Genomic DNA, 27,651 nt, shown 5'->3' on the forward strand with positions numbered 1-27,651 from the left:
TTTTTAGATATCACTTTTAACATTGTTAGTTATTCTTAGGCACTTTGCAGTAACAAAATCTGACAAGAACTGACAGCAAACTATAGGGGACATCAGCACAGGTAACTGACAAGACTTACTGTAGATCTAAAGTGTATAAAGGTAACAGGAAGCAGGAGAGATCTTGAGGCCTAGATAGCTGGAGACAGGAAGAAGCAGAAGGTGCCAGCACTGGAAAAATGCGGAGATATGAGTATTGGGATTAGAAGAGGTTAGAGATGGGAAAGGACAGGAAAAGAACAAGAACTTCAATGATAATTGCTAGCATAGATCAGTTAGCAGGGGGATGGTGGGAAAATTGGACCCAGTACGTGTTAGAAGGCATCTTTACATGTGGGCTTGGTAATCAGAAGCCTCTGGTGAAAGTAACCATTTGCAGATTTTTGATCTGCTTAGTATTGTAAAACAGATTAGACAAAACACTTGGGAACACTGTACATTCCCTTGTTTCCAAGATCCCTGCCCTGAACAAACTGAACAAAGTTGTGACATGTTTTACCTTGGAGCATTAGTGCTACCACAGACCACATTGGGTAGATACATGGTGAGGTCTCCAGGCGTACAAAATATGAGTAACATTTACTTTCGAGTCAATCTGCTGCTCACTCCTTAGCACCCACACAGATTTATTTGTTACACAGAATTGTACATTTCAATTTCCTTTTTACAAGACTGTTCACAAAAACATGAAATCTTTATCCTGTATTATAAGCATCATGGAAATCTTTGCTTTACACTTGATTAACCAAAATGGTGTACATCTACTTCAATTACAAAGAGCAAATGCTACCAATTGTTTTCTCCAATAGTAATATATTTTTCTACTTGAGTTCAATAATCAAACACTGATCTCATATTTTCACTGAACAGGACACACATAAATTCTAATCCAAGAGCAAAGGCAACAGTCACCTTAAAAACAGTTTACCTTCAGAAATATTTCAGATTTATAGCTAATTTGTATTATAGTGGCAAATCTGCGTTGCCACTGCTCTGAGCAATGAGAAACATTTTAACGTACGGAGGTTTAACATGCACCTCGCTGCGTGTCTGGCTGAACACTTCCAGTATTTTCCATTTAAACTTCAGATTAACAGCATCCACAGTATTTTAGCAGCGTTTTGTATTGAACGGCGCCGGCTACAAAGCAGAACTAAATGTCCGAAGTAAAACTGAACAGCCTTTCGGTCTTCTTGCCCTATTTCGCCTCGTACCTCCAACCTCAGTGCAATTCACCCTGTGCATCAAGGCTGTAATTTGAAACCGTCTAAGATATGCCGAGCTTCAAAGGAACAGTAGCATGTAAACACCAACACAGAGTGAATTCTATCGTGTTAACAGAGTGTTATACCCAGTTCTGTCAGAACTATTCACATTACAAGTGTGTAATATCCACAACTGCTTCGCTCCTGATCCTGTTGCACACATGTTCTCACAACTGCAGAACACACACCAAAATAAATTTTTGCTTGGAAAAAAAAGGTAGGCTGGAACCCCTACTCCGACTACCTGATTAATTAGTAAAAGAATCAGGCACAGTGTGAAAGGGATGTTCTGTAGTTACGGTGAAGATAACATTTAACTTAGTGAACAAAACCTGGCCACTTTTGGCTTGACATTGGGTTTAAAAGGCCTTGGAGGAAAGAGAAACCAGATTCAAACACTGCGAAGGAGCTCAAAACTCCAGTACCTCCCCCCTCCCCCATGCGCAGGATGACTACAGGATGCCGCAGGACTACGTTTGCCTAAAGCCACACTTTACAACTTCGGTCTGCGGGGGTTGTTGCTGTCAATTCGGGTCCACCTGAAGCACTATTCAAACATCTGGCAGTTCCACCGTAAATTGGTGCAGATGCGACAGAAATAGGCCAACGTATTGTTGTTAAAGTGCCGTGTGACATCACCACAGCAGACATGTCCACGCTAATCAATGTAATTTACAATCAAGTACCTTGTACAAATGTAGTGTTCGCAGCACAGGGAAAGGCCATTCAACTCGACCAATCTATGCCTAGAATTATACTGAAAATAGGCCTCCGCTTAATTCACTCAATCTGCAAATCTATCCATTCTGTCCCCATCGTATATCATGTAGCTTCCTGACAATTCCTCGCAATTTCCTTCAACTATGCCACGAAGAAACACATTCCACATATGAATCACTCTGAAAAGAAAATTAGCCTGAATTCCTTTTCCTTTGTAACCAGTTTATATTTACAGTCATCACTTTTACATTCCCTAAAGACATCACCAGATTGTCCGACTTCTTCAAAAATGCTCCGGGGACTAAAAGCAAAAAAAAACCTAAGAGATTATATATAATTATCCCAAACATGTAGTTTAAAATATATTTATTGCGGGCATTTGATAACATGTCAACTAATAATCATTCTGCTACAATTTTATCCGCAACCTAATGGAAGACCATCAACCAACTTGCAGGGTATATACTTTAGGACAGGCAGGTGATTCCTTCCTAACTGGACTTTCTCGAGGAAACGATCAGGCTTGCAAGTGGGTAGTTGGTCAATAGGTGTGAAGTAATGTCTAGGAATGGTTAAAACTATAGCATGTCAAGCCTTCAATTTCTTACTGTACCCACACCCAGAACAGAGAACGGTGAAACCCACAGACCTACACATAATGGTCCAAAATACAGTGCTTCTTCAAAGCTTGACATGTAGCATCTGAACCAAGATTTTAACCAGCCTTTCCTCTAGATGCTTAACCTTGTAACGGATTGGTTCACGAGGAAACCTTGTGGTGTTTCGGTAAATTTTCATTTCAGGTAATCAACTTCCATGGTAGATTCAAGTGACCACATCTAGTTCTGCAGCACTAATAAAGCATTCCGACATTACCGGTTTCTGCTACTGGAGGCATCTCCTTAATTCCACCATGAAATTTTAAATTCACTGCCTTCACACAATCTCAGCTCCACTTTTTATTTAAAGAATGGGATCTACTGGCCACCGAAAAAAATCGCTGCAGTCTGACAAGCGGCATGCAGAGTCTCCTTGACAAACACCAGAACCATCCTCCTAAGTCAAGACTGTTCCCCACCCTCCCAGTCCCCCGAGGGATTGTGGAACTGCAAATAACTGCCCCCTTGTTCTATCTTCTTAAAAATGTCTTTTATTTCTCGCACTAAATCACTGAAAAAGTGCCTCCTCCCGGCCTCTTTAAAGTTAGCGGCTAAAACTGCTTGTGTTTGTTTAAAGTCGCTCTGTGTGTGCGGAGGCAGCGAGGCGACGCAACAACAATTTCCTATCTACCATACATACCATCCGAAATTTAAAACAGAAAGTCGAAGAGGAAAGGTCGTGTGCAGATTTTATGTTGAAGGAATTAAAATTAACAGATTGATTGTACAATGCAATATCACACACACACACACACACACACACACACACACACACACACACACACACACACACACACACACACACACACACACACACACACACACACACACACACACACACACACACACACACACACACACACAAGTACAACTTGAGTGAAGCAACAGTCCCATCAATAACCTAAGGGGACCCAACGCGAACAGGTGAGCTGTCCAGTACTCCACCCGTAGCGGGCAACGATACGGCTCCAAGCTCACGTATAAGTGAAGGACGGGAGGTTTATCCGTTCACGACAGTGCGGCTACAGCCGCTTGACTCACCGTTCTGGCGCCCGGAGGGGAGAGGGAACCGTTGTTCACGTACGGCTCGTTGCTAAGGTTAGGGATCATAATGTAGCTGGGCTGGTAACCACAGAAGGCCGGACCCATCGTTCCATCCTGCCGTTTCCCTGTTTAAAAAGTTTATTGCAAATATTATGAAGAGGCCCAGCAAGAGACTGGGATATTGCAGGCGAATTGTACTCTTTCGGTAATCAAAACGCACACTTGATTCAGAATGTAAATAAAACACGGGGTCCTCACCCTCCTCGGTGCCCGGACGGCGGACTTTATCCCGAAAGGAATCCTCGTTAACCTGCAATCGTCTGCCCACCTACAGAGTCGGTAGCACGGTTTTTTATGGGGGGAAGGGTGTAGAGAGAAAAGTAGAGGTTATTGAGCGATTGGTGAAAGTATTCAGTGAGAGAGGACAGGGCAGAGGGTGTAGGGAGCGTAAGGAGGTTGTGTCCGCGCTCTCGCTTCATGCTTCCCATTTTACCTCGGGCTCCCGCGAGTTGCTACCGCCGCTGTCTCCGCTGCCTGGGTTGATCTCCGATTCATTGACCAGCGATGACTTGAGGTCCGCGAGATCCCGTTCTTCGCCGCCACTGATCTCTGCCAGGATTTTCTCCTCTTGCTCTCCTTCGTCTTTAAACGAAATCATCTCGTCGTTCGCACCCAACTCTGGGTCGCCACCGCCGTTTAACTGCGGCATCCCTCCCTTATACCGTGGAGGGGAAGTTTATATCTAATAATGTAGCAATATTAATTTATGGGTAGTGTAGACAGTCTTGGAAGAGAGAAAAATCTGACTTTTATTAAATAAAGCCAGTCTTTGTATGTATATATCTAAACTCTGAAATAAAAATAGTGAAAGCGCAAGTTCCAACAAGAAGATAAAGTACTGATTCCTCTTCTCTGGTTAAATGCAAACTCTATCTTTGCTTGCTCTTTCTCTCTCTCTCTGTCTTGGGAGTGAAGCTAGTTAAAGCAAGCCCAGAAGACTAGTTGGTTGGTTGTATTAGGAGACGTCGGAGATTCTTGCAGCAAAAAAAACGAGGCGAGGAGGAGGGAGAGGGGAGATCAAAGCTGCGCCGCTGGCCTGATTGACAGCTCTGATTGACGGGAGAGATTTACAATTGTCCTCCCGGAACTCTAATGAGATTCAGAGCAGACTCTGCAGGCGGAGACCTAAGAGATTTTGCAAATTTACCAGCACAGAGAATTTTTTAATCAAACCACAAAATAAACAGTCCTATTTTGAACCCCATTACCAGACCTGTTTTTTTTTTGTCTGGATAATTAAACCTATGTGTTCAATACAATCAATTTTAACAAAATCAAAATGTAACTTGGGGAAGCATTTTTTTGGGGGAGGGGGTGGAAACATTTTTTCCACTGATTCACTAAAGTACAAGGTTTTTTGTTGATATTTAATCAGTGGGTTTCGGCCTAATATAACTCATATTTTCAAGCGCCTTTACACGGACAAACCAAGGGACAGAATAAAGCATCCTCCAGTCAGGTCAACTTGAAACATTAGATCAAAAGACTTCGCATTGCTGCAGGTATATTAATGGATTTTGGACAGCTTTGTGCTTGTTACAAGGTGCGCGGCCTCCCTTCTGTTACTACGCAGGAAAACGATGTTATGTTAAAATCAGGCAGGGAATAAAAGCGAAGGAAATCAAAATAGTGTCGATCACAATAGTGCAGCCACTTTCTCTGTCTGTTATTTAAGGGTGTGTGTGTGTGTGTTTGAAAATCTAACTCCATGTAAATAAATACGTGTCTGAAAATGTAAAGTTCTGATTGAGACAAAGGAACATTTGCGACGAATGGGGATGTCAACTTCACAGGACATTCCGGATATGTCACGTTTAATAATGCCGGGGAAATGCTATCTTTTTAAAAGCGCTTTTGTACACTTGAACCAGTGTCCAAACCTCCCCCACCAGTCAATCAGGAAGCTTTCGCTATATGACTATTTCACATGACATTCATACTTGCAAAAATATGCCTCACAAGTTTATATAATAAGCTCCATGGGATTTACGTGTGTATTTGGAAGAAGAATTTAAAAGAAAGGTTATGTGAGACAAGGTCTACCAATGAGCGGGGAGCCCTGCGAAGGGCCGAGTGGCTTTTATCCGTACAGTAAGAATAAAATCATTTTATCCAAAATAGCTGATTGTATAGTGGAAACTAGATTAAAAAAAACACCTGAAATGCCAAATCTGTTCTCTTGCAGCGTGTCCGGCGAGGATCTATTTGAAAGTGTTGCCATGTTTCCAGTGTACGCTGCTGCTATTAAAAACAGGGGTAGAAGGGAGGAGGACGGGTATGATTTATGCCAAGATCATTAACTCAGGAAGTTTCAACTCCAATGCAGCGCTACGAGGAGAAGACCTGTTGCGCCGACAGTGAGTGGGACTGAAGGAGAGATGGAGGCAGTCGGGTTCTCTGATCTGACCGACAGACATTTACTCAGCGTTAAAGAGGCGAAACGCACTGCATCAGCACTGGCAAGAGTAAAACGACGGTGGACGTTGTGCTAACTTAAAAGAGAATATATCAAAGGGGCGCAACTGTGTGCTGGTTTAATCTAAAACTGGAGGACAATTAAATGTTTAAGTCGCCAGTAAATACTAAGCGCTCTCTCATAAATATTGCGCAGGTATGAAAACAAAACGGGATATAAGGCAGGACCAAGTGGTACAATACAGAACCGGGATAGACCGGGTTTAAATATTGCGGGTATACGCTTTGATCTAACCGACGCACCGCAGATGAACGTGGCACTGATCAGAAGTCTTGACCATCAGTGCGAAAGCACGGCCACCGTTGACAGAGTGTGTTTGGAAACATCTTTAAATTCGGTGCGGGAAACTTCTGCTCCGAGACCACTTTCATCTCGCCGAAATCTGGATAAACAATTTGGGTGAAATGGGATGGAGGTGGGGGGGGGGGGAGGGAGAAAGGGGAGGAGACATGGGAAACAAATAGGGAGATATTTCACAGTTTAGTGAAGTTTTTGAGGGAGGGGCGAAGGTTATCTGTTATAATATTTGTGCAAAGAGACATTTTTTTCGCTGCTGTTTTTGTTGGTATTACACGGATCCCAGCACATTGCGTGAGAAGAGGGTTAATGACGGGGCCGATCTTATAACGCAGGAGGTGGAGCCGCCCGTGTCTTTGATCTTTCGGCGGCCGCTTTCTTCTCTCCCCTTCCTTACATTTGGAAAAGTGCCGAGCCCAAAAACGCAGATATTTCCACGTGTTCCAGCTGAGGCTGCAACGGTTCACTTCCGGGTAAAGGGAAGAGTGAAAGAAGGAAAATAAAACACACAGAGAGATCAAAGGAATGGGTCTGGATACAATGTGGAGGTTGGATTAGATCCAGCGTTTTAAAACAGCAGAGACGGGGGGGGGGGGGGGGGGAATGCTGTCTGCAATTCATAAACTTAAACTCATCTGTGATCATATTTGTCGACAGTTCAGATTCAATAAGAAGCTTCACAATTGAAATGTTGAGCGTTTTCCGTTGAGAACTTGGTTTAAATTGTTACACTAACGTTCTACACGTTCCCGCTGTTATTGTTGGACTCCGGGGACACACTGGCTTTCGCTTTGTATTTTTATATTTCAGTACTGTAATAGTGTTAAGTCAGATCTCTCAATAACAGGAGCAGAGTTAATTTGTCTCACCGTTGCTTTAAAAGAACAGCTCTTATTTTTAATGGTGGGGGGACAATTTTAAAAAATAAGCACGCCTTTCGGAAGTGATGAATTCAAGTCCCACGACAAATATGTCACAGAGTACTGGGATTTCTTTACAGTGTCCTCTCGGTGTATAGGCTCAGGGGAGGGTGAAGAACATTGGGGTTCTGGTAAATTTTATCCCTCGGTTTCAGAATTGTCTTCAGCCCAAACATATTCATTGATGTTCATGAGGTCAGGAGTGAGATGGTGTACAGCTAATGGCATTCAAACTTAAATGATAGACAACGTAAGTGACAACTAGTGACTATCTTTGGGATGGCAGATCCCAAGCACCTGCTCAAGACCTTCAATGGCAATAGAATTCTACTGATGGTTACCATTGAACTGGAGCCACCCGGTTACATAGGCAGTGCTGGTTACTCTGCCACAAACCTCCCCTCTTGACCCAAAACCCTTTTCCACACTTACATGGCCCAAGCCTGGATTGTGGTTGAACGTTTACCATTTGCCTCTTTGTCACAGCAGCTACAATGCCAAGCTGAAACAGCTAGTGGTACTGCTGCTATTGGACTCATAGATTCAGCCACTGTAGTACTGGAGTGTTTACGACTGATGAACGACTACAGCAACTCAGTGGGATACCTTTCATAGCATCTCCCTGCCACATGATCAGCGTTGGAGGAACACCATCGTGTTTGATTCCCGGTGGCACAACAGTATGGAATAGAGCACCAGCTGAGTCAAAGTCTCAGACTTCCCTATATAATACACATGAGAGACAGTCATCATACCAAGGACTGGAATGAGTTAAGGAGAAGACCCACTTGAGCTTTTTGGAAATGACAATGCATGCAACTTCACCAATAATGTGCACGGCCCAAGGTCACATCACTTAAAGCTTATTTCCTGCAATGAAAGAATGGTTTTCCTTTGCCAAGGACCCGACCATTGATAGCTGACACCGTGCAGGCTAAGACAAGAGCTCCTTTGGACATGTGCCAAATTTTGCACAATGTTCCACATGGAACACACACAGACACATAAACACATTCACACATGCACACATTTGGAAAATCAATGGAACAGCAAAGTATGCATCTGATTTCTGTGCTGTGGCTCAGTATAGTGTATTTACGAATGTACATCCATATTCTATAAGCAAAGACTACCAATGTTCTTTACAGTTCTGAACAGCAGCTTACTATTAATGTTTTATTTTGCAAAGATCCAATATTACGGCTGTTTAAAGTTGGATGATATACTTCAGTGGGGAAGTCACAGCTTTCTTGAAGCCTGCTCCGTTAAGTGGAATAGCATTTCAGTGGAATCCAACAGCTTACAAGTTGAACTTTCAAAGCATTTACACTCTGGCTATATATGCCTATAACAATAAACTTAAACTTGAAAACTTGAAACAACTAACGTCACTAAATCAACAATGCAACATCAAAGAAAGATTTGCCGATTGATGGCAATTTTTGAATTTTCTAGTGAACAATGGGGATTGTTGAGTCGAGCTAATTGTACTAAAGCTATGTGTTTGGGAATGGTTTGTTCATTCAGTACAAAGGCGCTTATATTTCTCAATCTGCTCTATTCCAAAGCAAAATACAGAATTACAGCAAATGCCAAGATAAAAGCAGAAAAATGCTGGAAACATTCACCAGGTCAGGCAGCATCTAAAGAGAGAGGAAAGAAGAAGATTGGTATATTAGTGGCAGGGTTAATGTTTGTGACCTTGCATGGGCACTGGTGAATAGTGAAAATGAACAGGTTAAAAGCCAGACTAGAGTCAAACAGAGAGAAAGAAAGATAAGAGATGAGAATGTGATAAAGTGCAAGGCAAGAGTGATGAAATGAGAAAGTTGATAATATTGCAAAGTCTCAGCCATGGCTGACGGTTGGGATTTTTGCCTTAGTTTCAAGTCCAATGGCAGAGAACGCACTGAAAATTCTGGACAGTTTCCGGTGTAATACTGAGGAAGAACTGCATAGCTGGAATTGGTTGAGAGACTTTAAATGCCTGCTCATTCATATGGCTAATGGCATTTATCCCCAAATTAACATTATTAAAACCGTTCATCACTTTGCATTTGGTTGACATGTTTCTAGTATTGCAGCACTGACCACACTTTGGATCTGCTCAATTACCCATAAAACATCTGGGAGATCCAAATTGTATTTGTATAGTTTTGTTAAAAAGGCAGTGCACATTCACGTTTCCTTTATGGGACCAGGGAGGGTATAGCCCAGAACAAGGGCTGCATTGTAAATCTGGAAAACAGCAAAAGAGTCAAGTTGCCAGAAATGTGCAGGAACCAAGGCAAGTAAAACTTATGGTGTGTATCAGCTCACCAATACTTTACTGTTTTGATCCACTTTATGTGTTTTTAACCACTTACCATACTGTTTGCTTGAAAGAATGTATCCCTTTTTGCAACATTGTTATTTACAGTATTTAGTCCTTAGAACATAGAACATAGACCTGTGCACTACAGGAACAGGCCCTACATCTCATGATGCTGTGTCAAACTAATTAGGCTAATGACACCTGATTAAATGAATCCCTTACACCATCTCCCTCCATTTTCTGCCAATTCACGTGCCTTTCTCAGAACTGCTTAAATATCATTTTCATACCTGTCTCCACCACTGCCCCTGGCAGTGGATTTCAGGCAACCACTACTCTGTAAGAAAAAACCTTACCCTACACACCATCTTTGAACTTACCCCCTTAAATATTACACCTTTTAGTATTACACATTCTGATATTTTGATTCTAGAAAAAATTGCCGTCTATTTTATCTATGACTCATAATTTTATACATTTCCATCATGTCTCCCATTAGCCTCTGCTGCTGCAGGGAAGACGATCATAATCTGACCAATGTCTCCTTATAGCACGTGTTCTCTATACTGAACATTTTCTTTTCAGTATCTGCAGACCAGGAGTCAATTCAATTTGACATTAAAGGCCATAACTCTCTGTTGAGAGCAACTTAACGGACATTCATTGGTCAGTTATTTTAAATGGTTTGATGAGTCAGCCAATGTAATGAATAGAAGACTGTCAAATAAATGCTAAATATTCCTCCACCAACTGTTATGTCCATTGAAATGCTAACCTGACCTGTGTGGAGGCTGCATCATCTTTACCTGACTAAATAGTCATCTCCACTAAGAGGACTTTCATACGGAGAATGACTTAAGCATACAGTATTCCATTTCCAAGAAATAATTTGCTTCATTTTCATTCACCCAAAACACAAACACAAAGGTTTTGAAAAGTAGTATGTGTGACAAATACAGTAATATGCAATTTCAAATTGCAACAAAAGTGTTAAGTGAATGCTGTGATTCTATCGGTTTGCCATTATATTACCTGTCATATGTTGAACCTGCTGCCTGCAATAACTTCAAAGCAAAGTCCCTGTTTACAAACATGATGTTGACTTGATTTGTGCACAGTGAATGGTGGAACAATCTACAGTCTAGATGAAGTGCCTTGACCTGAAATGTTGACTTTTCAATTCTCTCCACGGATGTTTCCTGACCTGTTGAGTTTCTTTATAACCTGGTACATCTTTTTTTTTTGGTCCCAGAATCCAGCAATAAAGTTAGCACTGAATTAAAGAGAACATGAAGTTTTAAAAAGGGAAACAAATATAGATGTTCTCGATATTTTTGTGAAATACAACCTGGCTATCTGAATTTCCCCAAATGAGATGGGGATTCTGGGTGGGGAAGGAGGTTTAAGGATGTTACACTGTGTGAAATGGAGTCCTTTTTTTAAGAAAAAGGAAAAAAATGGGGGGTATAGCACCTTTCATGACCCAGGAAATCTCAAAGAACTCTCATGTAATCATGGAATTGTATTAGCACACACAGAGGCGATTCAATCCATTTAGTCCATATCATTTTCTCATGGAGAAATCCACCTTGTATTATTCTCCTGCTGTTTCTCCACAGCATGGTGAATACTTTTTTCCTTAAGTGACTACACAATTCACCCTTGAAAGTCCTGATGAAATCTGTTCCCACCGACCTACAAGCAGCGAGTTTACAGATGAAGGAAAAAAAAGCAAACAACTGTGAATGTCGGAGGAAAATAAATCGAAATATTGTAAAATTTCAGAAAGTTAGGTGGCATAGGTCGGGGGGTGGGAGGCAAACAAAGTTACAGTTGATGAATTGGATAAAGTTAGATATAATGTAATTTGCCTATTAATGATGTTGGCTGAGGGAGAAATATTGGCCTAAACAGCAGAAGGAATTTTCTGTTCTACAAACAGAATTTTACAACTATTAGAAAGAGCAGACAATGCATTGAATATGGAGATCATCAGGACAGCCTCTGTCATTGCACTGAATTGAACCTGACAAATTAACATCTCCAAGAAAAGTTTCACCATGTGCTCTATTTTTATTTTGAACTACCTCAGATTGCACTAGAACAAATCCATTGTTTTGCGCTTATCATTGCATTTATTGTTGAGTTTATTATTAGTATGTATATTGTTTACTCTGAGAACTTCATGCAGGCATGGAATGTCTTTGCACTCTGGTGTATATAGTAAAAAACAAACAAACTAAACCAAACCAACTAACTAACGACCTCCGAAGCCAAGATTGACACCCAAGAAGTATAGGGGGGTGGCGATTCATCCCTGTGCTAGATATCAGTGAACAATTGGTTTTACGGCAGTCAGTAGCTCTTGTGGTTACTTTCTTCTGGTAGAGTGCAGTTTACCAAATGTACTTAATTGAGTCCTATGCCATGGAATGTGAACTCGTACTCTGCATTACAACATGAGCAACACACAAATATCTGCTGGAGGATCTCATCAGTTCAGGCAGCATCTATGGAGGGGAGTAAATAGTTGACAATTTGGGCTGAGATGCTTCATCAGGACTGCAAAGGAAGGGGTAGAAATTAGAATTAAAAGGTGGTGGGGCAGACAGGAAGAAGTACAAACTGGCAGATGATAGGTGACCAGTTGAGGGGAAGGTAGGTGGGTGGGGGGAGGAAAATGATATGAAAAGCTGGGGAGGTGATAGGCTGAAAAAGGGATCTGAATGGAGAAGACAGTGGACCATAGCAGAAAGGGAAGGAGGAGAGGTAGGAGATGGGCAGGCGAGGAGAAGAGAAGGAGTGAGAGGGAACCAAGATGGGGAATGAAAAAGAAGAGACGAGAGAAGGGGGAAAATACTGGAAGTTAGAGAAATCAGTTTTCATGCCATCAGGTTGGAGGCTACCCAGACAGAATATGAGGTGCTGATTTTCCATGATTTTCCAACTTGAGTGTTCAAAGTTCAAAGTAAATTTTATTATCAGAATGTATATATGTCACTACTTAGAACCCTGAGATTGTTTTTACTGCAAGCATACTCAGAAAATCTATAGAATAGTAATTATAACAGGTTCAATGAAAGGTCAAGTAGAACAAAGAATAGACAACAAACTGCAAATGTAAATATAAATAAATAGCAATAAATAATAAGAACATGAAATAAGATAAAATTCTTTAAAGTGAGATCAATGGCTGTGGGAACATCTCAGTAGATGAGTGTAGTTATCCTCTTTTGTTGATGAGCCTGATGGTTGAGGGCTAGTGATTGTTCTTGGACATGGTGTTGTGAGTGCTGAGGTTCTTGCTCTTTCTACCTGATGGCAGCAGCGAGAAAAGACCATGGCCTGGGCGGAGAGGATCTTTGATGATGGATGCTGCAAAGGCGTTTCATGTGGATGTGCTCAATGCTTGGGAAGGCTTTTGCTGTGACGTACTGGGCAGAATCCACCACCTTTTGTGGGATTTTCCATTCAAAGGCATTGGTGTTGCCATACCAGGCCATGATGCAGCCGGTCAACACCTAAGGAGGAAGAGACGCTGTCATGCTTTCTTTGGAATTACATTTATATGATGGGAGGAGACCACATGGACTCCACGGGGGTCTCGTCCCATCATATGACAGTGCCTCTGCTTCCTTAGATATTAACTGGCTACATCACGACATATTGGAATGGGAATCTGGCGTGTTAGTCCATGCCCTCCTCTACCATGATAATTATATTCCTATATCATGCCCAGGTTCTTGTACTAGCTGTTAGCTCACAAATCAAGAACAGGTTTCCTAGTTGCTTAAGTGAGTATTATTTTTAGAAAAGCATTTATAAGTTTGACTCAAAATGGGCCCCTTTCCCTCAAAGAGATGTCTGTCCAGAACCTCCTCTATTGCCAAGTCGACGATAGATGCAGATTCAAGGAATAGAATCTCATTTTCTCCTTGGTAGTCTCAAATCTGATGGCATGAATATCGATTTTTCTAACTTATGGTAACCCTCCTTGTTTGCCCTTATCCCAACAGCCTCAACACCTGTTCTCCTTCACTTACCACACCCTCCTGATCAGCCCATCACCCACACATTCTTCCCTCTGGTTTCCTGCCTCACCTCCCTCCACTCATTCTGTGGTCTACTTTCCTTCCAATCAGATTCCAGATTAAAGAGATCTTTAGTTCTTCTTAACTTACACCTTTCACCTCTCAGCTTCTTACACCATTCCCACATTCCTCCTCTCTCACCTGGATCTACCTATCACTCGCTAGCTCTTGCTCCACCCCTTCCCCGATTAGTTAAAGCTAGTTAAAGTCTGTTAAACCTTATAGGCTCATCAGGCCAGTGCTTATGGCGGTTTCCGTGGCATGAAGCGACTGACTCCCTCTCAGATTAGACTCTAGTCTATCGTGAGGTTAACCCCCAGCAATTTGCCAGTACCCATTTTCAGCTGGGTGCAATGTGTGGTTAAGTGCCTTGCTCAAGGACACAACACACTGCCTCGAACTGGGGCTCGAACTCACGACCTTCAGATCGCTAGTCCAACTACTTAACCACTTGGCCACGTGCCACACATGCTGGATATCTCTTCTCTTTCTTTCCAGTCTGATGAAGGGTCTGGACCCTTCGTAGATGTTCCCTGACCTACTGAGTTCCTCCAGCATTTTGTGTATTGATCTAGGTTTTCAGAATCTGCTGTCTTCCTTGTGTCTTGTTGATAAATTGTGTCAGTCTTGATTCGGTGGCGGTGCTTAGTCAGTAACTCAAGTTTCCCGTAACACAAATTCAAAAAAAACTGCAGGAGAGTTTGCCCTTGGTATCCTGGTCAAGGGCTGAAAAAAAGAATTAATTCATTCTTATCTCATTTGTTGGAATTTGCTGTGCATAATTTGACCACTGTTTTTCCCCACATTATAACCATATCCAACACTTTAAAATAACTTACTTCACTGCAAAGTGCTTAGTAGTATTTTGAAGTTATGTAAGGTCCTCTATAAATGCAAATTGTACTTTGCCTGTAGGATGTACAAAAAGATTTTTTTTTATTCTGTTGATGGGATTTGAGTCATAGAGACATGCAACATGGAAACAGGTCCTTCAGCTCACCTAGTCTATATTAACCATCAACCACCCATTTACCCTAATCCTGCACAAATCTTATTCAATGATACCATAAGACCGTAAGGCATAGGAGTAGAATTAGGCCATTTGGCCCATTGAGTTTGCTCTGCCCTTTAATCATGGCTAATCCTTTTCTCCTCCCTCAGCCCACTCCCTGGCCTTCTCCCTGTAACCTTTGATGCCATGTCCAATCAAGTACCTATCAAGCTCTGCCTCAAATACACCCAATGACCTGGCCTCCACAGCTGCCTGTAGTAATAAATTCCACAATTTTACCACCCTCTGGCTAAAGAAGTTTCTCCACATCTCTGCTTTAAATGTTTTAAAGGCAGAGGTTAGTGACTGAAGGGACTTATTTGAGCTGGAGGTCTGTAATTAGCAGTTTTCCACAGGGATCTGTACTGGGACCTCTGCTGTTTGTGATGTATATAAATGACCTGGATGAAAAAGTAGATGGATGGGTTAGTAAGTTTGCAGATAATACCAAGAATGGTGGAGCTGTGGATAGTGTAGAAGACTGGCAAAGAATACAGTGTGATATAGATCAGTTGCAGATATGGGCAGTGAAATGGCAGATGGAGTTTAAATGTAAGGTATTGAACTTGGTAGGGTAAATGCAAGGACACAGTACACTATTAAGGGAAGATCCTTAACAGTGTTACTGCCCTGCACATTCCCATCAGATCTCCACTCATTTTCACACTAAGGGCAATTCAAAGTGGCCAATTAAATCACCACCCCATATGTCCTTGAGTTGTGGGAGAGTACTGGAGAACCTACAGGACACTTACTGCAGTTGGAGGGCGAAAGTACAAACTCCACACAGGCAGTAGCAGAGGTCAGGACTGAAACCAGATCACTGGAACTATGAAGCAGTTGCTCTTCTGGGTGTGTCACTGCGTTGATCTCAATTTGGACTGTACTTCCCGCAGCAGTGTTGGAAATACACTGTGTGATGACTTGCAGACGAAATTGGATATCTACTTGATAAGAGCAAAAGTAAAGGGCTATAAGATTAATTGGATAGCAATAGCATAATGAACTAAATGGTTTCTCCCTGCACTGTGTCATTCTCTGAGGTAAGACCATTATTTTAGACTGAATTTGAAACAAACATGTTACACATGTGGGACATCAGAAGACATTCTCAGCAAAAGGCTATACAGTTTTTCTCCAGACTCCTACTTGCATTTAATTTGCATTTTGTGGGTCTATAATGGGAATAATCCAGTGTGAAGAATGAACAAAACAAACCGGGGTGCTATAGTTTAACAATGAATATACTGTTATTTGGATTTAGCATAAGTGACATGTGCTAGTTTAATGTTTTGACCTTTCCATCAGGGAACAGTCTGCCAGGCCCTTCTTTGCCTTGGTGATGTTTAGTTCATGTTCGTGTAGTCTGCACATTTTTGTAAAATCACTATTCTTTGTTTCGTCTTCTGTAACTAAAGGAAACAAAACAGCAGAAATCCTGTTGTTCAACTTCTGATCTTCGTCTTTTCTCCTGCCAAGGAGTTTAATAACTACAAAAGCTCTTCTGGAATTTGATTTCCTATTAGGAAATAGTACCTATTAGGAAATCAAATTGAAAAAGTTGAAGTGTATCACTCAGCAGATACATTAGCACTTTGACATTATCATGTTGGCTCTGGCAGCTCTCTCTACAGTGGAATAATCAGAACAGCAGGACTGTGCTACAAGTCTGTGGAAATAAAAGTATTAAATAATTGAGTTCAGCTCAATCAACCATATTCACTTAATTATCAATCAACAATTGGCTGTGTTTATTTAGTGCATTGTGAAGATCTGTTTGGAGGTGCCGTACATGATGCCGTCCTGGGTGTCAAAATCTCTGAGGGCCTAACCTGGTCCCAACATATCAATGCAGCTATAAAGAAAGTAATTTCATTAGGAGTTTGAAGAGAATTGGTGTGTCAACAAAAACACAAAAACACTCCAAAACTTCTATAGGTGGACAGTGGAGAGCATTCTGACAGGCTGCATCACTGTCTGGTATGGAGGGGCTACTGCACAGGACTGAAAGAAGCTGCAGAGTGTCGTAAGTTTAGTTGGCTCCATCTTGGGTACTAGCCTGCAAAGTATCTAGGACATCTTCAAGGAGTGGTGTCTCAGAAAGGCAGCATTCGTTATTAAGGACCTCCAGCACCCAGGGCATGCCCTTTTCTCACTGTTATCATCAGGCAGGAGATACAGAAGCCTGAAGGCACACACTCAGCAATTCAGGAACAGCTTCTTCCCCTCTGCCATCCGATTCCTGAATGGACAGTGAACCCATGAACACTAACTCACTTTTTAAATAAATATTATTTCTGTTTTTGCACAATTTTTAATCTATTCAATATACATAATACTGTAATTTATTTACTTATTTATTGCATTTTTTCTTCTCTGTTATGTATTGCTTTGAACTGCTGCTGCTCAGTTAACAAATTTCACGTCACATTACCACGCCGGTGATAATAAACCTGATACTGATTCTGATTCTGAACCCAGTGCTTGTTGATTGACCTGTCCTGTTAGTCAGTTCAAGAACCATGGGTGCCTGGTATTTATTGACAGGCCAGATGGGAAGGATTAAAATATAACATCATTGTTTGAGCTTATAGTCCTCATTGCCAAGGAAGAGATGCCAGTATTCGGTGTTATGGGATATGGAGCTGCCTTCATTACTTTAAAGACTTAAATGGACTAACTTCCCTTTCTTAATCGATTTGCTGGCCCACTGGCACTTTGCAGCTGCTTTCTCCTCCTCAGGCATTTCTAAACACATTCTTGATGATAGCTGAAATTGCAAAATTGTCCTGGTTTTAATTAGCAGAAACCTAAGAAGTCCTGTCACAGGACTTAACACCACCAGCACTCAAGTTCATTCCTGCTCTGTGTAGATCCAGTGAGATAAAGAATGCCAACAGTTAGTTGTAGGGGGTACTTTTCTGTATGTGTGTGGCAGATAGAGTCCTCACTTCACAAATCAGATTTGGTCCAGAGTGCAGGGTCAAGTCCTCAAATTTCAAAGTAAATTTATTATCAAAATACATATGTCACCATATACACCTTGAGATCCATTTTCTTGCAGGCATACTCAATAAATCCATAATAGAATCAATGAAAGGTCGCACCAACCTGAGTTGCTTAATAACCATCAAATAGTAACAAACTGCAAATTCTATGTGTCTTAGAAGGGAAACTTTGACTGTATATTGAAATTGCAAGGTTATGAATGACAACAATATTGCTCTGATGATTTAGTTTCTAGTTTTAAACAGTGCACCAGGGCGATTGTCTACCATTGAATGGATCGCCACCATTGAGTACACTTACAAGGAACACTGCCACAAGAAACATAGAAACATAGAAAACAGGTGCAGGAGTGGGCCATTCGGCCCTTCGAGCCTGCAGCGCCATTCAGTATGATCATGGCTGATCATCCAACTCAGAACCCTGTACCTGCTTTCTCTCCATACCCCCTAATCCCTTTAGCCACAAGGGCCATATCTAACTTCCTCTTAAATATAGCCAATGAACCGGCCTCAACTGTTTCCTGTGGCAGAGAATTCCACAGATTCACCACTCTCTGTGTGAAGAAGTTTTTCCTCATCTCGGTCCTAAAAGGCTTCCCCTTTATCCTTAAACTGTGACCCATCGTTCTGGACTTCCCCAACATCAGGAACAATCTTCCTGCATTTAGCCTGTCCAATCCCTTTAGAATTTTATACATTTCAATAAGATCCCCCCTCAATCTTCTAAATTCCAGTGAGTATAAGCCTAGTCGATCCAGTCTTTCTTCATATGAAAGTCCTGCCATCCCAGGAATCAATCTGGTGAACCTTCTTTGTACTCCCTCTGTGGCAAGAATGTCTTTCCTCAGATTAGGGGACCAAAACTGCACACAATACTCTAGGTGTGGTCTCACCAAGGCCTTGTACAACTGCAGTAGAACCTCCCTGCTCCTGTACTCGAATCCTCTTGCTATGAATGTCAACATACCATTCGCCTTTTTCACTGCCTGCTGTACCTGCATGCCCACTTTCAATGACTGGTGTACAATGACACCCAGGTCTCATTGCACCTCCCCTTTTCCTAATCGGCCATCGTTCAGATAATAATCTGTTTTCTTGTTCTTGCCACCAAAGTGGATAACCTCACATTTATCCACATTAAATTGCATCTGCCATGAATTTACCCACTCATCTAACCTATCCAAGTCACCCTGCATCCTCTTAGCATCCTCCTCACAGCTAACACCGCCGCCTAGCTTCGTGTCAGCCGCAAACTTGGAGATGCTGCATTTAATTCCCTCGTCTAAATCATTAATGTATATTGCAAACAACTGGGGTCTCAGCACTGAGCCTTGCGGTACCCCACTAGTCACTGCCTGCCATTGCAGCGTCCATCATCAAGGAGCCCAGCATCCAGCCCATGCTCTAATCTCACTATCATCATGGGACAGGGGATAGCGAGGTCTTAGGTCTCACAGTACTGGTTTCAGGACCAGTTATTATCTTATAACCATCAGACTTTTGAACCAACATGGATGACTTCACTCACCTCAACTCTGAACTGATTCCACAACCTATGGACTCACTTTCAAGGACTCCACAACTCATGATCTCAGGATGGTTTTTTTAAATATATCTCTGCAATTTGTTTTCTTTTGCACATTGGTCAGTTTTTGTTTATGTACAGTTTTTCAGAAATTCTATTTTATGTCTTCATGTTCTTATAAGTGCCTGCAATGGTGCCATATACGAATGCTGATAATAAAATTACTTTGACTTAGATGTTGACTCTGAGAAGTTATATGACAGACGTGTGAGGAAGTTGTGATAAAGTAAGAGGCTTGGCTCAGTGGGCTCACTTATGGCTCTGAGTCAAGAGATTGTGTGTTGAAACCTCATTCCATAAATAATAGCACATCATGTAGTTGCCATCCCCAGAGTTATAAGTTCTACTGTGGATACAGTGGCAGTGTGATCAGGCCAGTGGCTGGCTATTCTCTGTTGAGTGACTTAGCCTCCTGTCATATCAAAGGCTTTCCACTTACTAAAATAAAAAACACAAAATGCTGGCAGAACTCAGCAGGCCAGACAGCATCTATGAGAGGAGGTAATAACGACGTTTCCGGCCGAAACCCTTCATCAGGAGTGATGAGGGGTTTCAGCCCGAAACGTCGTTATTACCTCCTCCCATAGATGCTGTCTGGCCTGCTGAGTTCTGCCAGCATTTTGTGTTTTTTATTTATTTCCAGCATCTGCAGATTCACTGGTGTTGTCCACTTACTAAAATGTACAGTTCAGGAGCCTCTGTGTGAGTGATGTTCAAAATGCACGACGGCATCCAGAGCGAAGCCTGTTTGTTTGTTACCCCAACCAGCACCCTAAACATTCATTCTTTTTCTATGAGCACACAATGTTTTTAGTGTTTGCCATAGATAAAATGCACTGCAGTTGCTACACCCAACAGCACTTTGAAAACGCACCGCCTCTACCAACAACCAGGAGGTGGGAAGCAAGGTCAAAGGAATAGACCTGCCTACATGTTTCCTTCCCAGCTGCACAAAACCCTTCATTGTCATTGAATCTAAATTCTGGAACACCCGACCTTGTCTCACTGAGGAAGTACCTCTTCCAGAAGGACTGCAGCAGTTTCAGAATCTGTTTCTCCACCAACTGGACAACACTCAGGAATGGACAATAAACACTAGCATTACCCTTCCTCTGCAGATAAATTTAAAAAATATTAATTATCCCATAGCATTGTTTGAAAGAATATCAGTGATGTTCTCCCAGAGGTGTTGACCAATACTTATGACCTGACATAAATTAAAATAAAGATTTACCTCTTCTTTTATTTCATTATATCTAACGCACTTTGCTATTGGCAATTTGGTGCTACATTTCTGACATTACCAGAACTACACGTCATAAAACATTTCATTAGCTTTATAAAAAGCGCTGGTAATTTGAAGAGCAATAAATGCAAGTACTGTACTTTTGTAAGTGTGAAACAGTTATTCATCAATAACTGTTAATTCATGGACAGTTACATTATTGCTGCAAATACAGAACTATTGAGGCAAAGGCAGGACTCGTTCTGGAATATTGTGATTGAGTGTGAGCAAAAGATGGAGAGGGGTATCACAGTACTGATCAAGTAAGCGTTATGGCAGTATTTAAGGAGGGTATCCTGGAGAGATTGGCCAAAGGGGCTATATGGGTAATTTAGGAATAAGAAAGGGATGGACTCTTGAAACTATAATATATAATTATTTGAAAAGCCCGGAGCTGATTAAAGATAGTCAGCATGGCTTTATGTATGGAAGACCGTGTCTCGTGAATTTGATTGAGTTTTTTTGAAGAAGTAACCAAGAAGAATGATGAAAGCAGGGTGGTAGATGTGGTCTGTATGTACTTCAGTAAGGCCTTTGATAATGTTCTGCATGGCGGACTGCTACGGAAAGTTAGATCGCATGGGAACTAGGATCCAGCTAATTGGATGCAGAATTGACTTGACAGTTGGAAGCAGAGGCTGATGGTGAAACATTGTTTTAAGGATTAATGGCCCAGGAATAGTGGCGTTCCCCCAGAGTCAGTCCTGGGCCCGTTGCTATTTATTATCTACCGTACATCGATGATTTTGATAAGTATGTTTAAGACAGGGTGAGTAAGTTTACAGAAGACACTGAAATACTGCAGGCGGTGTCACTGACAGTGTAGATCTGTCAGGATTTACAGAGCAAACTTGATCATCTAGGTAAGTGGTGAATGGAGTTTAATTTGGATAGTGCAAGATGTTGCATTTTGAGAGGACAAATGAAGGTAGAAGTTTCACAGTGAACAATATGACCTTTGGGAGTTTTGTAGAACAGAAGGACTTAGGAGTAGAAGAACATAGTTCCATGAAAGTGCACTTTAATAAGATTTTTGACCAGGTCCACAATAGTGGGCTGGTTCAGGTTAAGGCACAAGGGATCGAGGCATATTGGTGACCTGGATTCAAAACTAGTTTGGTGATAGGAGGCAGAGTGTAGTGGTACACGGATATTTTTCTGACTGGTATCTGGGACCTTTGCTGTCCATAGCATATATAAATGATTTGGGAGAGAATATAATGGTTCTGATTAATAAGTCTACTGATGACGCAAAAACCAATGGAATTGTAGAAAGTGAAGAAGGTTGTACAAAGAGACTGAGACATAAAACAGCTGGAAAGCAGCAAGGCAACAATGTCTAATGCAAGGGGGCATAATTTTAAGGCGACTGGAGGAAAGTAAGGGGGAGATGTAAGAGGTACGTTTTTTACACAAATAATGGTAGGTGCATTAAAGCTACTGCCAGAGGTGGTGGTAGAGGCAGACATATTAGGGCAGATGCATTTAAGAGGCTCTTAGACACATGGGTAAAAGAGAAATGGAGAGTTATGTGGGAGAAGAGGGTTAGTTGATCTTGGAGTAGCTCTAAACATTGTAGACCAGAAGACCTGCACTGTGCCGTACTGTTCAATGTCCTATATCCAGAAGAGTGGTGGCAGATGGAATTTATTCCAGACAAGTGTGAGGTAATGCACTTTGGGAGGTTGCATTCTTTTAGGACATATTGAGTAAATGGCAGGGATCTTAGGAACATTGCCGAGCAGAGAGACCTTAGGGTACAGTGGCCACACAGGTAGATAGAATAGTCAAGAAGTTATTTGGTATGTTTGCCTTAATAGGCTGAGGCATTGAGTAATAACTTCTGAGACTCATGTTGCCACTGTACAAAACATCTTAGTCTGCACTTAAGAGTATTGTGGACAATTCTGGTCACCACACTAGAGTGCAGAAGAGGTTCACCCAGATGTTGTACAAGATGAAGGGCCGTAGTTATAAGGAGAGATTTGATATACTGGGATTTTTTTGCTATCACTGGAAAATAGGAGACTAAGAGATGACCTTGTTAACAAAATTGAGAAGGGCATTGATAGTCAAAATGTTTTTCACAGAGTAGAGGAATCAAGAACTAGAGAACACTAGTTCAATGAGAAATGGGAGAAATTGAAAGATCCGAAGAGTAAGTTTCTCACACAGTAATTGGTGCATCTTTAGTATAATAGTGTTGACCATTCACGCAACATTCATGAGGACCTTCCAGTACCAAACCTTGGTGGCTTTCATTGGCTGCTGAACCTGGAGTGAGTTGTCAAGGATTAAGATCTTCACAGCATTGAAGTTAAAAGTTCTGCTGTAGTATCACCGCTGGACAAAAATTTAATCACAGCACATCAAATTCACAGCCACCCTTCACAGAAGGTCTCAATATTACCTTGTGCTGCAGTAAATGGATATTAATCTGTTGGAAAACATGCTTAAGAAGGGAGAGAGGGAGTAAACAGGGAACTACTGAAAAATAATTTTGATATCAACAGCAGCTAAACTGGTGGAATCAATAGGTGACACAAGAAGAAGGCCTGATAGATCGGGTCTATAGTCACTGAAGTCTGCGGTTCACAAAACAAACGATTTTGACAGAGATGTTTCCCTTCATTGTCGTGTTTAGAACCAACGGGTATGGTTTCAGAATAAGTAGTTGCCATCCAAGATGGAGGTGAGCAGGAATTTTATCTCAGGGTACGGCGAACGTTTGGAATTCTCTATTCCAGAGGTAGAGTCATCCGATGTGTTCAAGGTGGAGATGGACCGATACTTGTACTCTAAGGAGAGTCAAAGGATATGGGGAGAGCATGCAGAGGTGGTAGGAAGGCTGATATTGGACCAGCCATCTAAGGGTGCTTATTTGCATTACAACGGCATTATCTTTATAACTCACCCCAATGAACCCTGTTTCAGTAGTAATATTTGCTACATAGACTAATATACTTTATTGCCTGGGGTGTGGAAGAAAGAGGGGAGATCTGATAAAGGAATACAAATTTATAAGCGGTATAGAAATTTGAAGTAACAAGTGAAAGAGTGACATCAGAGGGTCTGCAGAAGGACAGACAAATTGGAAGAATGGGTAAAGAAGAGGCAAATGGAATATAGAGGAGGTCATGTATAAGGTCATGTACTTTGGTAGAAGGCTTATTTCTAAACAGAGGAAATTCAAAAATCAGAGGTGCAATAGGACTTGGGAGTCCTTATGCAGGATTCCCTGAAGGTTAGCTTGCAGGTTGAGTCAGTGGTAAGGAAGGCAAATGCAAGATTAGCATCCAATTTGAGAGCACTAGAATATAAAAACAAGATTGTAATGCTGAGGCTTCATAACACATCGGTCAGACTGCACGGAGTATTATGAACAGTCTTAGGCCTCTTATCTGATTGAAGCTGATTTGGAAAGGTCAAATACAGGCCGAAATGTGGCAGCGGGATCCAAGCCCAGACCACATTGATGTGATAGGGCCCGGGTCCTCGTGCGAGGAATGACCTGATGCTTGGACGATTTAAGCGCTGGGCCAAATGGATTGAAAAGGCGGTGTGACGGGACCAGAGGCGAGAGTCAGACCAGTTCCAGTTCTGCTCACTGCTCCGTGATGTTTACTCTGTTCTTCGCTTCTGATGCTGAGGCTGCGGCCTGCTCCAGACTTCATGTCTGCGAGCTCACTTTTGTTCTAAATGCCATTTGCTTACCTCTCTCTCCCTCCCTCTCTCTCTCTCTTCCTCTCTCTCTCTCTCTCTCTCTCTCTCTCTCTCTCTCTCTCTCTCTCTCTCTCTCTCTCTCTCTCTCTCTCTCTCTCTCTCTCTCTCCCTCTCCCGCTCTCTCCTCATTGGGTGTTTGTTGTTTTTTTTATGGGTTCTTCTAGGTTTCTTGTTTTGTGACTGCCTGTACGGAGACTAATCCTAAGGTTGTATAATACTTTGATGATAAATGTACTTTGAACTTTGAAATGTGCTTGCATAGGAGAGGGTCCAGAGGAATTTCATGAGAATGATTCCAAGAATGAAAAGGTTAACTTATGAGAGGCATTTAATGGCCCTGGGCCTGTACTCACTGGAGTTTAGAAGAATGAGAGGGAATCTCATTGAAACATATCAAATATTGAAAGACCTAGATAGAGTGGATGTGGAGATCATGATTTTTATAGTGGATGGGTTTAGGACCAGAGGGCACAACCTCAGAATTGAGGACTGTCCATTTGGAACAGAGATGAGGAGGAATTTATTTAGCCTGGGAGTGGTGAACCTGTGGAGTTCATTGCCACAGACGGCTGTGGAGGCCAAGTTATTGAGTATATTTAAAGCAGAGGTTGATAGGTACTTGATTAGTCATTGTTTCAAAGGTTATGGGGAGAAGGCAGGAGAATGGGATTGAGTGGGATAATGGAATAGCAGATCAGACTCGATGGGCTGAATAGCCTAATTCTGCTCCTTTGTCCTATGGTCTGTCTTTATGGGCGCGTGCCATTTTAAAACAGCAAGTTTCATCGGGACTGAGTCTTATTTGAGCCAATAAAAAGAAGGGAAGAGTAAGTGGAGTGGCCAATGCGGGAGCAGCTGTGGTTGGAATGGTTGGGCTTCATTGAGAATGCACGTAGTTAAAGCTGCTGAATCTTTAGGAGTCATTTAGTTGATTGTAGAACTTAAGCTTAAGAAGTTAGAGCTAAAGGTATAACAAGTATAGACAGAATTGTAGTTAAGGCAGTGAAATGCTCCTCTTGAAAGATACAGAATTGCAAGGTATCGAACGGTCATCTGTAGGAAGTGCCTCCAACTTCAGCTCCTGACTGACAAGGTCAAGGAAGTGGAGCTGGAGCTGGATGTACTCTGGACCATCTGGGAGGCTGAAACCTGATAGATGAGGTGGTCACGCCCAGAGTGGAGGTTTCAGATATTAGATGGCTGACCACCAAGACAAGTAAAGCCATAGAATCATAGAAAAATACAGCACTGAAACAGGTCCTTTGGCCCATCTAGTCCATGTTGAAGCATTTAAACTGCCTATCCCATCAGCCTCCACCAGGACCATAGCTCTCCATACCTCTACCATCCATATACCTACCCACACTTCTCTGAAACATTGAAATTGAGCTCGCATGAACCAGTTGCATTGACAGCTCGTTCCACACTCTCATGACCCGCTGAGTAAAAATTTTCCATTCATGTTCCCCTTAAACCTTTTAGCTTTCACCCTTTAACAAGTGACCTCTAGTTGAAGTGCTGCCCAACCTCAGTGGAAAAAGTCTACTTGCATTTACCCTATCTACCCTCACAATTTTTTATACTTCTATCAAATCTCCCCTCAATCTTCTAAGTTCCAAGGAATAAACTCCTAACGTATTCAATCTTTCCTTATCGCTCAGGTCCTTCAGTCCCAGCAACATTGTTGTAAACTTTCTCTGTACTCCTTTAATCATATTTATATCTTTCCTGTAGGTAGCTGACCATGACTGCACACGATACTCCAAGTTAGGCCTCACCAATGTCTTAAATAACTTCAACATAATATCCCATCTCCTGTACTCAATACATTGATTTATGAAAGCCAATGTGCTAAAAGCTTTCTTTATGACCTGTGCTGCCAATTTCAATGAATTCCCAGATCCTTTTGTTCTACTGCACTCCTCAGTGCCGTACCATTCACAGCGTAAAACCTACCCTGGTTAGTCCTCCCAAAGTGCAACATATTGCACTTGTCTGCAATATTCCGTCTGCCATTTTTGCCATTTTACAGCCCATTTTTCCAAGTGATCCAGTTCCCACTGCAAGCTGTGATAGTCTTCCTCACTGTCTATTACACCCCCAATCTTGGTGCCGTCCATAAGTTTGCTGATCCAGTTAGACACATTATCATCCAAATCACTGATATAGATGACAAACAACAACGGACCCTGTGGACCTCCATTTGTCATAAGCCTCCAGTCAGAGAGGCAACCATCTACTATAATCTCTGGCTTCTCCCACAAAGTGAATTTCTTTTCCAATTTACTACCACATCTTTTCTGCTGAGTGACTGAACCTTCTCGACCACCCTCCCATTTGGGACCTTGTCAAATGCCCTGCTAAAGTTCATGTAGACAACACCCACTGCCTTGCCTTCATTAACTTTTCTGGGAACTTCCTCAAAAAACTGTAAGTTTGGTTAGACATGACCTACCATGCACAAATCCATGCTAACTCTCTCTAATCAGTCCATGTCCATCCAAATACTCATATATACAGTCCCTTAGAATACCTACCAATAACTTTCCCACTACTGATGTCAGACTCACCGGCCTATAATTTTCCTGGTTTATTTTAGAGCCTTTCTTAAACATCGGAACAAAATTAGTTATCCTCCAATCCTCTGGTATCTCATTTGTCACCAAGGATGATTTAAATATCTCTGCTAGGGCCATTGTAATTTCTGTACTTGACTCCCACAGGGTCTAAGGGAACACCATGTCAGGCCCTGGGGATTTACACATCCTAATTTGCCTCAAGACAGTGAACACCTTTTCCTCTACAATCTGTATAGGATCCATGTCCTCAATGCTGCTTTGCCTCATTTCTATCTGACAGACAGACAGACATACTTTATTGATCCCGAGGGAAATTGGGTTTCGTTACAGTCGCACCAACCAAGAATAGTGTAGAAATATAGCATTATAAAACCATAAATAATTAAATAATTCAAAGTGGAAATAAGTCCAGGACCAGCCTATTGGCTCAGGGTGTCTGACAGTCCGAGGGAGGAGTTGTAAAGTTTGATGGCCACAGGCAGGAATGACTTCCTATGACGCTCAGTGTTGCATCTCGGTGGAATGAGCCTCTGGC

At 41.9% G+C, this 27,651-nt stretch overlaps 1 protein-coding gene across 4 annotated transcripts in view; it reads right to left on the minus strand.

The window, feature by feature from the left end:
• Positions 1-4,740, minus strand: part of lef1 (lymphoid enhancer-binding factor 1) — a 178,168-nt gene extending 173,428 nt beyond the window's left edge. For all 4 annotated transcript variants that reach the window (XM_073042510.1, XM_073042509.1, XM_073042507.1 and 1 more), the window contains exons 1-3: positions 4,221-4,740; positions 3,986-4,055; positions 3,725-3,852 (exon numbers count right to left, since the gene is read on the minus strand). In XM_073042510.1, the coding sequence (XP_072898611.1) occupies positions 3,725-3,852; positions 3,986-4,055; positions 4,221-4,436 (414 nt within the window). In that variant the 5' untranslated portion in view covers positions 4,437-4,740. The remainder of the gene's footprint in view (positions 1-3,724; positions 3,853-3,985; positions 4,056-4,220) is intronic.
• Positions 4,741-27,651: the final 22,911 nt, after the last annotated feature.

Source organism: Hemitrygon akajei, chromosome 4 (assembly GCF_048418815.1).
Source record: "Hemitrygon akajei chromosome 4, sHemAka1.3, whole genome shotgun sequence".
Taxonomy (NCBI): domain Eukaryota; kingdom Metazoa; phylum Chordata; class Chondrichthyes; order Myliobatiformes; family Dasyatidae; genus Hemitrygon; species Hemitrygon akajei.